At 41.5% G+C, this 16,028-nt stretch overlaps 1 protein-coding gene across 7 annotated transcripts in view; it reads left to right on the forward strand.

The window, feature by feature from the left end:
• ralgapa2 (Ral GTPase activating protein catalytic subunit alpha 2) overlaps positions 1-16,028 on the forward strand; it is a 98,809-nt gene that overhangs the window by 33,739 nt on the left and 49,042 nt on the right. For 5 of the 7 annotated variants that reach the window (XM_005922338.3, XM_005922339.3, XM_014333584.2 and 2 more), the window contains exons 10-25: positions 173-412; positions 662-844; positions 1,931-2,065; positions 2,167-2,315; positions 2,459-2,570; positions 2,786-3,023; positions 3,388-3,567; positions 6,458-6,604; positions 6,959-7,081; positions 9,660-9,745; positions 9,837-9,927; positions 10,146-10,319; positions 11,357-11,542; positions 12,240-12,433; positions 12,686-12,784; positions 13,310-13,465. In XM_005922338.3, the coding sequence (XP_005922400.1) occupies positions 173-412; positions 662-844; positions 1,931-2,065; positions 2,167-2,315; positions 2,459-2,570; positions 2,786-3,023; positions 3,388-3,567; positions 6,458-6,604; positions 6,959-7,081; positions 9,660-9,745; positions 9,837-9,927; positions 10,146-10,319; positions 11,357-11,542; positions 12,240-12,433; positions 12,686-12,784; positions 13,310-13,465 (2,493 nt within the window). The remainder of the gene's footprint in view (positions 1-172; positions 413-661; positions 845-1,930; positions 2,066-2,166; positions 2,316-2,458; positions 2,571-2,785; positions 3,024-3,387; positions 3,568-6,457; positions 6,605-6,958; positions 7,082-9,659; positions 9,746-9,836; positions 9,928-10,145; positions 10,320-11,356; positions 11,543-12,239; positions 12,434-12,685; positions 12,785-13,309; positions 13,466-16,028) is intronic. The other 2 variants (XM_005922342.3, XM_005922340.3) reach the window with 2 other exon arrangements.

Genomic DNA, 16,028 nt, shown 5'->3' on the forward strand with positions numbered 1-16,028 from the left:
ATCCACAGACAAATGCTGCATACATACTACAGTGGTTCATTTCCCTTTAAAAATGCTATAAAATACAACTGACAGCCAAGTAATCTGTGCTGAAGGAGACTGTAGTGGTCCGTGTGAGGAGGTAGCCCCTACTGCATACTGAAGGACTCTCGTTCCTGGCTGTGTTTTCCAGACTGTCACTGCAGGCAGTAGCAGCCAGGAGAAGGATAAGACATCAGATGGGGACGCAAACGGACCAGCGGGGGAGCCTGAGAAGAGCCACTCCAACAGTAGCACCCTGTCAGATCGACGAGCCAGCGATTCCAGTTTGTGTAGCGTTGAGGAGGAGCACCGCCATGTTTATGACATGGTGCAGTCCATTCTGCTCTCCACCCGGGACAATGTGAACTTCGTCAACGAGATCTTCCACCAGGTGGAGTATTTCTGTCTTCTGTTGCAACCTTTGCCAGTATTTTCTATTTTGTTCTGTTGGAAGATGCCTCTAACAAGTAACACGGACTGTGTCGCCCTCTGCTGGCCTTTTCATTAAATTACAGATTCACATTTAAAACTAACTTTAATCCTAATGAGCCATGGTTTCTTTCTTTCTTTCTTTCTTTCTTTCTTTCTTTCTTTCTTTCTTTCTTTCTTTCTTTCTTTCTTGTTAATTTGTTTTGCAAAGGCTTTCTTGTTGCCATCCTGTGAGGCTTCTGCAACCAGGAAGGTCATCAAAGTGTACAGGAAGTGGCTCCTGCAGGAGAAACCATCTTTCATGGCAGAGCCCGACAGAACCGCTCGGGAAGATGAAGTGGACGAATGCTCCGAACAGATTATCAGCACCGAGACAAATAACATGCACGTGCAAGTAAGTAATACAGAAAGATGAATAAGTTTGCATTAACCTGTCACATATATAATGACTAAGTTGTATAAAAATCAAGAGTTATGCCCTTGTTTTTTTTCCCCATGCTTTCAAAAACCCATCTTACAGGTAGTTTTTGCAGGCCTGTATCAGACTTGGTACAATTTGAGTTGAGAATCTTACAGAAAAAAACATTTAATTACTAACAATTTTGGAATAATCAGAAATGCAATAAGAATATTATTAGTTATTCACTTTCATTGTTAGACATATCTTTTCTGTTATTTGTAAACATTGATCTACCTATAAATCATATGCCTCAATAACTTAATTACCACAACATTTAAAGTGCATATTTTTACTTCAAAGCAATTAGCAGCTTTATTTTTTATTCACAGAAACTACCTGCAGCCTGTATCGATCATGCAAATGTCCAGAAATAGTGTCCTGTCTCTGCAGCCTATTGTGAGCCCCAGTTAATGGTGTAGAATGATAAAGGTGCACCAGACTGAGAAATAAACACTAAAACCCTTTTGACCATTAAAACGAACGTGTAACATGCAAATGATACGATGCATTTATGTGCATAAAACCAGCTTACGTTGATTAACTGGCCTTAGTCATGCAGTTTGTGTATACAAATACATAGAAAAAAGAAACAGCCCTTGGGATAGTGCTTTTACTTATTTGAGTTAAATATTTTAATCAATCATCATATAGATGTTACCAATCATGTTACCCTACTTAGTTTATAGACCAAGTTTAATCAAGATTGAACCAGTCGTGTAGAAGTTTGGAGAAGAAACACACAGAGCTACATACGCTACAGTTGTCACAGGATGATGATGAATCAGAATTTATAATAAAATAAAAATAAATGATTTGTGATTTAGCACTATAGGCTTTCTAGCAGCTACTCTGATATTGAAGAAGATCAAAACACACAACAGCTGAGGTAAAAATAATAATTATGACCAGAGTGGATTTTATTAACAAAAAAGGTATTTTCTATAAAGACTGCAGCACCGGTCTTAATAAATTAGTTTACGTCTACTGTGAATTTGACTGGCCGGCCTTGTCTTCTACCAGATGATGGAGAGTCACAGTCACAAGCGGTCGTCCAGCTGGGGTAGGACCTACTCGTTCAGCAGTGCCATCAATCAGGGCTTCATCACCGAGGAGGAGAACAGGAACATTAAAGCCGGCATCCAGCCAACACTACAGGTATATCTGTGTTCATAACCTCTGATGGTTGGAATCAGTGTTTTTCCAGTATTGTTGTTGTCTTAATTACTTTATGTTTGCACACATTTACGTTCGTGCAGGTGTTTCTGACCAGTTCATCCAACGTGTTTCTGTTGGAGCCATGCCAGGATGTACCAAAACTCCTGGAAAATCAGGTTGAGGTGTGCAAGGGTGTTCTTAGCATCTATCGGCATATGATCATGGAGCACTCCATGAATACACAGACGTGGTTAGTAGTATGTTTAGATGTGCAAATTTATTTATTTTTTAAAAAAAAAAGTTTTTGTGATTTTTATCCCCCTTTTTTTTTTTTTTTTTTAAATTGAATTCAATTGACATTATTGTAATTTATTTACTGTCCATGTTCTGCAGGGAGCAGATGTTGCAGGTACTACTGAGAATCACAGAGGCTGTGATGAAGAGGCCACAGGACAACCAAAGAAAAGACAGCTTTGCTGAAAGTTTAGCATCTTTGCTTTTTAGGGTATGGTTGCATTTAGTTTGTTACACACTCTCTGATAAACAGGCAGTCATAGAGATAGATCTGTCATCACCTCTGTTCTTTGGCTCTGAATACAGTGCGATTTGTCTTTATTTGTACACGTGCTATCAAGCCTGCTCTATATTCAGCGTGTTTGTGTCTCACTGTATGTGTAACTTGGTGCTAATTCATCATGTCTTTTCTCCTCCTGCATCCAGACCATCATTGTGGCGTGGGTACGAGCCAACCTGTGCGTATTTATCTCCCGGGAGCTTTGGGATGAGCTGCTGGCAGTGCTGTCCTCTCTTACCTGCTGGGAGGAGCTGGTGACAGAATGGGCCAGCATCATGGACTCGCTTACGGCTGTGCTGGCACGCTCCGTTTATGGCCTGGACATGGCCAACCTGCCTCTGGACAAACTCAGTGAACAGAAGGAGAAGAAGCAGAGAGGACGTGGTGAGAGGACAAAATGGGAAAAGATGAGGAGATTAGAGTGGCTTTAATTTGATTGGAAGGATGACACGGTTTATTTTTTGTCTTTTGTTTTTCTTTGTGTGCTTGACTAACTCTGACCAGTACGATTCAGTACACTTGTTTGACCTGTTTTAAAGGTGCCATGCTTAAAAGTGACCTATGTAAGGTTAAAACGATAATTCTGCCAGCTACTCTGTGTTGTTTAAAGTCAAATTAAAAAGGGTTGGCCCCTTAATTTTCATTCTTGTTTTTTCAGCTCTAGGCGAATCTAAATGTTTAGTTTTGTTCATTACAAAATGCCCTTGAACACTTCAGCACTCACTAAGTTTTGTTCCTCGTATGTCAGGAGTGATCCAGGACTCTCAGAAGGCAGCAGCAGTTGCACGCTCATTCTCCCTGAGCTGGAGGAATCATGGGGAACAGGGCGGGCCACCAGTACAGGAGCCCATGAGGACTCGCTCAGCCACTACTTCAGGAGCACCGGGTGTGGAGAAGGCCCGGAACAATGTCCGACAGAAGGCCTCTGGTAAGTAAGCTGTGGCTCGTATGAGCCATATACATTTAAAGCAGACGTAAAATGAATTGAATACTTGGCTTTATATAAAACATTAGCATTAAAGGCACTGACAGGTGAAGAGAATGACTCGGATTATCTTGTTATGATTGCATTTTTTAAGATGCATTTAGGCTGATGCGTTAGAAGCAGGGAACAAAGCTGTTTTAAATGTGTTGTTATTGGGGTTTTTTTAAAGCATTGTTCCATACGCACAGACTATTATCTTCAGCTTTTGTGTGAGTCTCTAACACCATACTGATAACCCTTTGAAGCACAACTTTAGACCGCAGGGTTTATCAGACAGTATTATTGCGTGTGAAAGTCTTCAGACAGGTCCGTGTGTACACTGGCCCAGGTGTCTCTGAAAGCCCTGACACCAAAGACAAAGAGGCCAGCAGATGGCACCTATTGTTTCCCTCACATGTCACTACCCAGTGTCAACATGTTTCCATGTCAACTGGATTGTAGGCATACAGCACAGTCCCCCTGACAGCATGTCAGAGGCCAGCTTTGGACTCTGCAAACACCCCTTATCTGATGAGAAAGTGGCAGGCTAATTATAAGTTGAGCAGTGGAGTAGTAAGAAGCTACAGTGTCTGGCTTGCTCCTCTTAATTTTGTCTAGACAGAATCTTAATGTGGGGGATAAAACACAGAGATGATCCCTTTTTGTTCCCTGGCCTTCCGCCTCACCAATTACCGCCAATGTTCTGAAATGACGAGCTCATTGAGCGAGGAGCAGACGTAATTGTGCCTGGATGACATCTTAGAAGGGGCGTGTGTGTGTGGTGTAGGTATTACTCGTGTTGTGGGGGCCTAAATTTGTTTGTCTACACAGTCTCATTATGGAGACGTGTCTTCCCTATGGAGGCGAAAAGCAAGAGCCCGTAATATAAATCGCACACATTTAAAGGTTCAAGTAAGGTCACTTTTAAGGTTGCGGTGTGTGTGCGTGTGTGTGTGTGCGTGTGTGTGCGTGTGTGTGCGTGCGTGGGTGTGCATGCGTGTTCTCGATCTATTATGCGTCCCATGCACATGTTTATCCACCTATTATGCTGGTCTGTTTATTTGTATCTGCGTGCAAGCAAAGATGGACATGAAACACTACTGCTTGAAATTCCCTTCCCTTTCTTTGGCCTAATTGGATTTCTCCCACATTGATCTTCAAAGGCCGAGCAGCCCTCCTCCCTACTCCTCAAGAGAAGGCCCACACATCAATTGCATGGCAGTTTTTGATAGTTTCATTAAGAGTGTAATTAATGCTCATTAATATGCATAAATGGGATGCAGTGGCGGGCTGGAGGAGACGATGTATCTCTCTCACTGAAAGGCATAATTAAAGTGTGCTGAAAGCAGAGAATAGAACTGTCCTCTTTCTCTGCTCCCTTTGAGATTAAACCTGAAGTGCTATCCAGGCACAATGGCAATGCCTCAGCATTGACAACTGTCAAAACTTGGTTGCACTTAAGCATGCAAATGCAAACTAATATTGTTCTGAGATCATGTCTTGATAACGAAGGAAGGGGCTCAAAAATTCATTACAGTACTCATTAAGCTTCTACAGCTTCAAGGACCCAGTTGAACCGGCTCTCAGTCTGCCAGAGATGAGATGGTTATCAGGTCTTATAGAATAATGCAGAGAGTGAGATCAAATGTTTTCTGCTTGGCGTGTACACGGGTAATTATTTTTTATTAATTTTTCATTTTTTACTGCATAGTGTGTGTAGCCCTGCAATATACTGGCGACCTGCCCAGGGTGTACTCAGACTCTCACCCTGTAACACCTGGATGCACAGCAGCCATCCTGCCTTGTATCTGTGTGATGGATAAGTTCTGTTGCTCTCTTTCTTAGGTTGCCCTTGAAAGAGAGAGAGTGTGTGTGTGTGTGTGTGTGTGTGTGTGTCAATGAAAATTTTAACTACACAAATTTTTATCATCATCATTTGAATCTGCATGGATTTAGGGGAGAGTACTAGTCTATAGACTGATATGCGTTTCAGCTGATAAGGAGCAAAAAATCAGTTTGAAAATACTACAGATACTCCACACTGGAAGTCACGTATTGCCATTTACAAATATGTTACTACATGTCAGAAAATGTATCTTTTAATTTAAAATGAATGTCAGCTGTATGTCATTATTATTTAGGAATAAATTAAAAAGCCTCCTCATGATCATCTTAAAAGGGTCACGCGGCTGTTAAATAATCATAATAATAATCAGTTCACTAAATTCAGAACCAAGACATCGCTGATCTTTGTTTTTGCTTTTTGGAGGAAAACTTTAGCATTCGTGCTCATTTTCTATATAGTTTCTTTACTTCTGTTGCACATTTAAAACCAGAGATTTTCACAGTAAAATAAAATCTAAAATTGACATAGTGCAGAATCAGTGTTTCTTCATTATCTGAGAAATGTGTATTACCAGTTTTTTATTTTATTGTCTTCCAGGCGTTTTGATTTCTTTCCCTCGTGATTTATATTTGGTAGATTTTGTGGTATTGCTGTGCTGATTTGTGTTATGATTTTCTATATTTTTTCTGTATAAAATCTTTAAATCTCACTTTTGTGACAGTGTCCCTTTATTTTTATTTATTTTTTTGACTGGTTTTAAAATATTTTCTCTCTTAAAGCCGTTTTATTTTAACCTGTGACTCACATGTGACTATATTTGGATCAAACTCTGGTGCTGCTGGTCTTCAATTGCTCCATTTTCACGATCAGAATTGAATTTATTAGCAGAAGCTTCTTTGCAGCATTTTGTACTTTACTATCATTGAATATTTGCTTCTTTCCTTTACCTTTTTTCTCTTCCCACTGTCTCTCTTCTTTTTCCTCTTCTTTCTCCTTCCCTGATGGAAGCTAAGCGAAGCCAGTCCATCAGCAACTGTGTTCATCTATACGAGGCTTTGCCCACTACTAAAAGTGTTCCTATGCTGCTCCACACTGTGAGCTCTTTCTTGCCTGGTATCTCTTCTGGTAACTCTGCTTGCTCTCACAGACTCTCAGGTAAAGTATTGTGAGAGCTGCATGTGTTTGCATGTTGCGTGACCTTCGCCCAGCCTTTCCCATTCATATTCAGTCACAGTCTCTCGTATAGCACCCTGAACTTTTTATTTAATCCATGTTGTTGGATGATCTGACTAATGCATTTCTCAAGATTGCCCCGGTGCCTTGTGCTGTCCTTAACAAGTGTATGTATCACCGTTGCATGTTTGCATGCCCTGTTTTTCCTCACCATGTTTCATATGTGTGAAATCTTTGTCTGTACAGTGTCTGCAAGTCATATTCCAGTGTGTTTCCATGATATTTGATCCGTATTGCACCTCTGCCTGACCATGTCTTTGTCTTCCCGACTGTCAGATGTGGAGGAGTGTCAGCTGTCAGAGTGTGGGGGAGAGGAGGAGCTGGGAGGCAGAGACAGTCCTCTGCCGCGTAGCAGCAGCACCTCAGACATCACCCAACAGCTGTCTGAGACCTTACCAGGTATATACAAGCGCAAAGCACTTTTTAATCTTCTGTATACACTCACTGAATACTGTATTAGGTACACCCTACAAGTACCAGATGTTTTTTCAATCATCTGCTGTCCAATTTTGCTGAGACTGTTCAAGGTGTAGCCTCAGTTTCCTGCCGCTGTAGCTCATCTCCTTCAAAGTTTCAGTTATTGGCATTCAGAGATGCTCTTCTGCACACCCTGGTTGTAATTAGAGGTTATTTGAGTTATTGTTGCCTTCCTATCCACTTAAAGCAGTTTGGCACTTACTGAGAACTATTGCTCACTGGACAATTTCCTTTTATAGGCCTATTCAGCTATTTTCAGTGGAATTACTCCTCTTTTATTCAGTTTGTGTGTTCAGCTGTGATACAAATTAACCCTGCAGTTTCTTTATAAAAGAGAAGTAATCTGTCACTTCAGTTGTCTTTATTACACCACTATCCAGTGCAATATTACGGTATTAATCTTATTCGGTTTTTCAAAGCAATACAAAAAAAGCAAATAACAGCTTGTTTTTCACGGTTAAAATTTTAACCTCGTGATAAAAAGGATATGAAAAACAGGCCAAACACCAAATTGAATTCTTCTGTTTAGTCTGATTTTCATAAACAGGAAGTTACTGACTTCTTTACACTTTATAAGCTTGGAGCAGAAACGGCTGATATAATCGTGCAGCTCGAGTTTGCAAATGAGTTTGAACATCATATATTTGCACATACATGTACAAAAACAACCATTTAGAAAAAACAGCTCTGTAAGCAAATTAAAGAAAGGTAAAATTCATTCTTCTTCTTTTCAACTAGATGATGTGAGAGTGGACTTGTATAGTGTGAACACTTTTTATTATTTACATTACAGTCAACTGGAATTTTTCATTTTAGCAGCTAAGCCTGATATGTTTGATTTTTAAGCATGAATAGTTAAACAGACCTTAAACTGTATGTCAGAGATCTTTGGTGTTATTATTGTTTAAGTGATGAGACGGTGGATTTATTAGCCAGTGCTAGTCAGCTTGGTTTAGAAGCTGCATTGCACAGAAACAGGTGTCTGCTAATTATTTCAGAGATGCAGTACATCCAGAGTATTCACAGCATTCTCCGGCTGGAATAAAGCTGCCGCGTTAACGCCCTATTCCAAATAGATTCAATTCATTTATCACAATAAAATTCTGCACACAATAGTGAAGTGAAAAAGTTGCTTGAAATTCTGGCAAATTTATTTAAAAAATTAAAGTCTTCACTGCTCTTGCTTAATAACTTGGCAGCAATTGCAGCCTCAAGTCTTTTTGAGTATGATGCTTCAAGGTTGGCGCACCTATTTTTTTGTTGGGGGGGCAGTTTCTCATATCCTTTGCAGAAACTGTCTAGCTTGGTCTGAATCAGGAGCTTTGGTGCACAGCCATTTTCAGGTCTCTCCATAGTTGTTCAGTCAGTTTCAAGTCTGGACTCTGGCTGAGGCACTCGGGGCATTCAGAGAGTCTCAAAGCCACTCCTTTGTTATCATGGCTGTGTGCTTACGTTTCTTGTCCTGTTGGAAGATGAACCTTCAGCCCAGTCTGAGGTTCAGAGCACTCAGGAGCAAGTTATCATCAAGCATGTCTCTGTAGATTGCTGCATTTATGCATCCCAACAACTTGATGCTACCACCATGCTTTACTGTAGGGACGGTGTCCCAGCAACAATGGCTACTGTAAGGTGCTTTATATTTTAAGGTAAAGACCCTACAATAATAACGAGGGGGGAAAAAAATCACATGTCCTCTATGAGCAAGCGTGTTGGCGACAGTGGGGAGGACAGAGGACAGTCTGCTGAGGGGAGGATGGCAGGACAAAGACATGCTGTGGAAGAGAGCCAGAGATTAGTACTAACAAATAAGTGCAGAGAGGTGTACAAACACATAGTGAGTGAAAAAAGTGACTGAGGAAGAAATGATCACTGCATCGTGGGAATCCCCCAGCAGCCTACACCTATTGCAGCATAACTAAGGGAGGATTCAGGGTCCCCTGATCCAGCCCTAATTATGTGCTTTGTCAAAAAGGAAAGTTTGAAGCCTAATCTTAAGTACAGATACAGTCTCTGTCTCCTGAATCCAAACTGGAAGCTGGTTCCACAGAAGAGGGGCCTGAAAACTGAAGGCTCTGCTTCCCATTCTACTTTTAAATACTGTAGGAACAACAAGTAGGCCTGTGTGAGAGCAAAGTGCTCTAATCAGATGAGAGACCTTTTGGCAAACTCCAGGTGGGCTGTCATGTGCTTTTTACCTGAGAAGCATCTTCCATCTGGCTACTCTACCATTCAGGCCTGAAGTGCTGCAGAAATGGTTCTTTTAGAAGGTTCTCCTCTCTCCAGTGTAACTGGACGCTCTGGCGCTCGATCAGAGTGATAATCGGGTTCTTGGTCACCTTCCTGAGCCTGTGTGCTCTGATTGCTCTGATTGGTCAGACGACCTGCTTTAAACATATTCATTTATTTATTTTTTTATAATTAAGATCAGGGCTACAGAGATTAACTGAACATGTTCCAGTTTTTGGTAGAGACCAAATCAGAACTGTTTGTTGCCTTTCAGTCCAGCAGAGAGAGTACTCTCCTACTTCCTGTGGTTCTGATAGCAGGATGTCTGAGGGCAGGACTGAGAGCAGTGAACCACCTGTGGTGAGAACATTCATCCTCAACCATCGTGTTAGCTTGAAATAAGATTGATCAACGCTTGGTTCATCTGTTTAAATGTTTGTCTTTGTTGTAGATCCTCATCCGACGGACCAGCAGCTCAGCTGAGACAGAGTGCAATACTGAGGGACACGCAAACTACACGAGGCCCAAGCTCAGAGAGAAAAGTTAGAAGTTATAATCACTGTTCAGTTTTAATGTTAAACATAAATTGCTTTTTAAAAATGTGAATTTTCATCAGCATACTCTAAGACTATAGCATATAAATATGTAATTGTTGCATTGGATATTACAGTTTTCCTTACAGAGCTACTAGTAGGCTCCATTTGAAGCTTCTTTTGCTTTTTTTCCTCTTTCATGAATTTAATCTTTTCACCTTACCTAGGTGAGAGTGTTAGTAGCGAGACGTCCAATGGCTACCTCAATGAGGCTGAAGTTACCTGGCAGACGTTTGATGAGGAAGCCGATAATCAGTCCACGCAGTCGGCACACATGGACGTAACAGTTGATCCTCAGAGCCAGGGGAGTCTGCTGCTCAGCCATAATGAAGCTTTAGCAGGTAGAAACTCATAGCATGCCCCTAAATCTTGATGCAAGTGTCTCTATTAAATGTCTCTGTTTAGCTGTGCTTGTTACAGTTTGTTTGAGCTAACAAATCCAGTCAGAGTACTTTATTTATGTCTGTCTGCAGCCTGCAGCTGGTTTGATACATATAATAGTTAGCAACAGAGCTAATATCCTCATTATTATAAAGGAAGCCCTTTGTGACCATTCATCACAGTGATTAAATTATTTGGGAGACTTCAGCAGTTGTGCAGTTTAAACTGGGTTTTGTAACGTTGCTCTTGATTGATAGATTGATCAATCTTAGGAAGGGTGAAAAACCTAATATTGTCTAGATGACTTCTCCCAAGCAATTTAAGATTTTAAATCTGCTCAGAGTTTGTGGTGTTTGAAAAGTGGAAATGTTATGAAAGGAAAAGTAACCTGTGGTCTCTGGTTTGTTTAAGGTATCTACAGATGTTTGACAAATTTAAGGGTGGAAAAAAAGATGCGCTGTTGTAGTATGGAGAAGAACCACCACAACATCATTTTACTTTTTGCCCCTTGGAGGGATAGAACACATTTTTTCCAGGAAATATTCCCTCATTTGGTTTTCTGATGCTGTGCAAAAACTCATAGGTACTGTCTCATGTGTAATCAGATAGGAAGTGAAGTGGTGACTGTGGATAGCATGTGGTTCACATAATTTTCATTCAGTGAGCGCATTGTCATGTTGGAGGAGACTACTCCCATCAGGATAGAGATGTTTCATTAACCAGGAAAAATGGAGGAGGGGCTTGAATTAGCTGGTTTGTTTTTCCTTTAATTTGTCACCTGTCAATTTCTGTGAGGGGGGATTACCACAACATCCCTTCAGCTTTGAGGCTTTTTATTTATTTACTCCCTCCCCCCTCGTGTATGCAGATATTGTCGTCCCCCTGTCTGCCCTTCCCACCCTTGTACGTGAACTTCTGTGTTTCCCACATTGTGATCACTGCCCCTCTGCTCTGTTCCTCAAACCCAGTTTGATCCATGTCCACTTGTTGTTTTTAGGTCCTGAGTGTGCTCTCCCTACCCACTCCGCATCCCCGTCCTACCACCACAACCACCAAAACCACTACCACTACCCCCAGAATCCCCCCGCTTCACCAGCCCTGCTGGTGCACACAGAGTGCCCACGGGATTGCCCCCTGGACGACACCATGCATCAGTCTGTCTTACACATGCCACACCACTTGGGTACTGCTCCCTAGTTGCTACTCATCATGTAGACCACAGTCTTCATCTGCATTTCACTTCTTTGTCTTAAATTCCCCTTGTAGATTTTTTATTTTCTTTTTTCTTTGTTTGGTTTGATGCTACTCTTACTTAAAGTAAGTTGCTTTGTCATTATTCTGCACACATAATACAAAATAATTGTTCTTTTGTTTCTTCTTGTAAACAAATGAGCAATCTTTTATCTTTTTTTTCTGCAACTAAATTTAAAAACAGTGAAACAGAAACTTTCAGAAGTCATTTGAATCGCCTCACATCAGCTACACTATCATCTGTCTTTCCAAGCCTTTACTCCCTCAGGTTCTCATTGCTCTCCTGCTGCCCACTAGGTGGCACTGTCCTGCCACAATTCACTTGGATGATGCATGTGGTTTCTGCCTGTTTCCCAAAAGTATTTGAGTGTTTTATTCACTTGCATAATGCGTTTGGGGAAAATGCACCAGATAACTTAAGGATTTGGTCAACAGCTGCTCTAACGACGCATTAGCATTGAGAGTCAAATATATTCATTTTATTATAACTGTATAAAGTTGATCTGCATTTGTTGACTGAATCCATTCAGCTAAATAAAATGAAGTCTTTCTTGGTACTGGCAAAGTGTTGCCAAATAATAATTTCTGTAACCCACATCACCCATTACTCTTTCTATGTGACCATGCAGATAGCAGCGAGTTTCTGGCTGATGATGTCAGCATCATTGCCGGTGGGACTCTGACTGGCTGGCATGCTGATTCAGCCTTCGTCCTGTGGAGGAGAATTTTGGGTATCTTGGGAGATGTCAACAATATCCGCTGCCCCAAAATCCATGCCAAGGTCTTCTCCTATCTCTATGAGCTGTGGCACAAGCTGGCCAAGGTACAATAAAGACATAATCAGCTGATGATAAACCAGTAATTCCATATGTTATGTGTACACGAGCATAAAAAAAAAAAGCCTACATCAAAGTGATGCTTTTAAATCCTCTTTATGTCAAAGACAGATAAAATTTCTATAAATAAATATGACATTTTAAATCAGACATTGTATTCTGTACTTCCTAAAGCAGAGAGTTTGAACCAAGCATTAGATATGATGTGTTATTCAATGAAGTGAAATGTTTGCTTACAGATTCGGGACAATCTTGGGATTAGTGTGGACAACCAGTCTTCTCCGCCCCAACCTGCCTTCATCCCACCTCTTCGAATGCTTGCGTCCTGGCTTTTCAGGGTATGAACAATGCAAAGACACAGCAGATGTTCAAAACACTTGTTATATGTTAGTGTGCACACAAGCTATGGATGAAATACTAAAACCTAAAAGTGATTTATAGTCTGATTGCCGGATCCACTGTCATGTCATTAAAAGTAAATATTAAAACATTTAGAGTGAATTTCTCAATTGGTGCTATTTGGGGGGGGGAAATCTGGGAGGATCTTATAATGCTCAGAAGGCAATATCATTACATTTCCAGGAGCAGCAAAAAGTAATCAATGCAGCCGAATGCTTAGCCTTGGCGGCAACAAACATATTAGTATTATCTAATCAAACTGTTTATGCAAACCAATAAAAGGAAGAATGTTGCCTCAATATGTGTTATGTCTGTATGAGGGAAAATTTAGTGGTTGGAGTTGGATTTATTTATTTATTTTAATGGGTGGGGGACAAAATGCATCAGCTTCTCAAGCCTCTGCTGCAGCTTAATAGAATAGAAGTGTCTCCAGCTCCTGATAATGGCACTCCTCCCCTCTTTAGGCCACCATGCTGCCTGCAGAGTACAAGGCTGGAAAACTGCAGGCCTTCAAGCTGATCTGTGAGATGATGACCAGGCACCAGGATGTGCTCCCCAACAGTGATTTCCTGGTGCACCTTTACCACATCATGCACAAGGGCTTCATGAGCGATGACCCGGTAAGGCTCCTGCACAAAAGCTGCCGGTTGTTCCTCTTTCCTCCAGTAGATGGCGCATTGGTCAAATCAATGTGCATCAGCCCTGATTAAAAACTGGAAAGCAATTAAGGCTGTTTGTTTTTGTCAGTTTGCCATTTACTTTTTTTAATGTGTGGTTTTTTTCGTATTCAACTGGTTGTATTTGCTGCAATCTTTGTACTCGTGTCAGTACTAGTCATGTGTTTGGAGTGATGAGTTAGGTTCAAGGGTTTCTTGGCAGGAGTGAGGACACAGTTTATATAGGTTTATGATTGTGACCCTTGTTTTATTTAAAAAAAGAAGGTGAGGAGGAACATTACTGTGTTTTGGCATCTTCCACCTCCTTCAGCCACACCCTTCCTAGTATTCAGGTCTGGCATTGCTCCATTGCTTCTGCACAAAGCTGAGTGGTTATGAATGGAGTTCCTCTAAATAAAAACGTGAGGATGAAAATGTGTGTAAGAGATGTTTTGCATGCTACTGTGTGTGTGTGTGTGTATTAAGGACTGTAGATTTATATATGCCCTCCTGGCCGGGTTTCTGTTGCGCTTTGGCTGTGTGACAAGCTTATTAGAACGTTTTCCATGTCGTTAAATAATGTTTTGAGCCCCTGCCGCGTATACGTGATTAATTAAGGACTGACGTCTGTCGCGCTCCGTTAGACTGACACGTCGGCCGGGGGCCCGGAGTAGACTGGCCCGCTTGCCTCTGTGTATGCGAGTGTGTGTGAAGGAGTGGGAGGGGAGCCTGGGGAACGTAGTGCATAGTAGAGCAATGAGGGGGGCACTCTGAGAGAGCAGGCAGCATTCTCAAGCTTTTGTTGTGGCTCTGTATAATGCGTTGGGGGGCCAGAGCCAGGCTGGCCACTGAAGCATGCTCAAATTGGCCAGAGAAAAGAGTCCTCACGCCACACAATAGAGGACAGCCGCACGCCTGCTTAACATAAGAAAGTGGCTCTTACACTCCTCCTCCTTCCTCTCTGCCTTCACCCCACCCCCCCAATGCACCTAAAACATTAAGCTTCTTTATTTATAAGCTTTTTCTGGAGGCTCCAATTATAGGACTTTTTTTTTTTTAATGTTTTTTTTCTTTGTGCGTTTAATATTAGACATCTGAAGATGTTTGGTCTTTTTGTTCAACAGCATCTCTCATATCTTTAGAAATGAATGCTGAATGTATAGTCTGCCTGTCAATGGAGTAACACAGTCTGCCTTAAACAGCCATGCTTTATAGACGGCAGGGGGAATCCCAGTGTAAATCCTCACCAATAAAATCAACTAAGCTTGGAGGAAAATGACATTTCCCTTGGAGGGATTCTCCTTCCAACTGACAGAGTGCCAAGGTCAGGGCTATTGTCCTGATAGTCTGTCAGTCTCTGGTCACTGGTCTCACAAAAGCATGACCACCGCACAATGGCAGTAATCTATCTAATAGGTCTGCAATCTGGAGTGCAATAGTCAACAGCATATTTTGCTAAACATAATAAGTGCACACAAAGCTTTAATGCATCTATTCACCTTTTATTCTTTAGGTTAAAGAAAGGGCTCGAAAGCACTAACACATTTGCACAAACACACAGATTTCAGCACCTGTGCAGAGCTGGCTTCTCCTTTTAACTCGGTTCATCTTGTCATTCCCTAAAAGGAGGCTGCTGCATAATTTATATAGTGTCAGATTAAAATGTGAAGGTTGACCCGTAGGCCACCGACACGGCTGTTGATTAAACTGCTCATGGCTACAACAGCCTGCAGGTAGGTTATTATCCCTTTCTTACAACTTGTGAATGAATTACAATAGGAAATATGTCCCCATGCTAAACTGTACATTTAAATTGGTAAATTTTGGGATTCTGTGCAGAGTGATGTAATGCCAGAATGAACCCCGTCACCCCAGGGGCCAGCAGGTGGAAAGCGTTTGCTTTCGTGAAAATGAGGCCACATAAAAAGGCCTGAGGTGGCTCTATTCAGAGTTACGTTAATGCACCTTTTGTTGATGCAGGGGCTATTCCTACTGCCAACACAGCGCCGCATGCGGTTATTCCCTTTCCACATTTCTCTGTTCTGATTTCTATACACACTTCAAATCAGGTTCCCTCTACTTGCACGTACAATTGAAAGCACTTTGCATTCTACATTTGTGGCTTCCTCTAAAATGCTCATTTCAGGCAATCAAGAAACAGTTTGTTGCCTGCTAATTACCTCTGACTGCACTACACATTATGCTTCAGAGGTCAATTACCAACAAAACGAGGGTAAAATGGGCCCTCAATCCCGAAGCTCTTCCCACCAATTTTCCACATGTGTTGCTGGTGTTGGTTTGACTTCCTAGTAGTCTTCTCTGTGTTTATTCTATTCTGTTGTTCACCTGGATTCCCTGTTTACCAAAGCTCTGGGTGATTAATGTCGCGCATAGATAGTGGTTGTGTGTGTGTGTGTGTGTGTGTGTGTGTGTGTGTGTGTGTGTGTGTGTGTGTGTGTGTGTGTGTGTGTGTGTGTGTGTGTGTGTAATTGTTTGTTAAGGTGCCCTTCGGTTCAGCTAGAAACGG

Source organism: Haplochromis burtoni, unplaced genomic scaffold (genome assembly GCF_018398535.1).
Source record: "Haplochromis burtoni strain Fernald_Lab_line unplaced genomic scaffold, NCSU_Asbu1 Contig_55, whole genome shotgun sequence".
Classification (NCBI taxonomy): Eukaryota; Metazoa; Chordata; class Actinopteri; order Cichliformes; family Cichlidae; genus Haplochromis; species Haplochromis burtoni.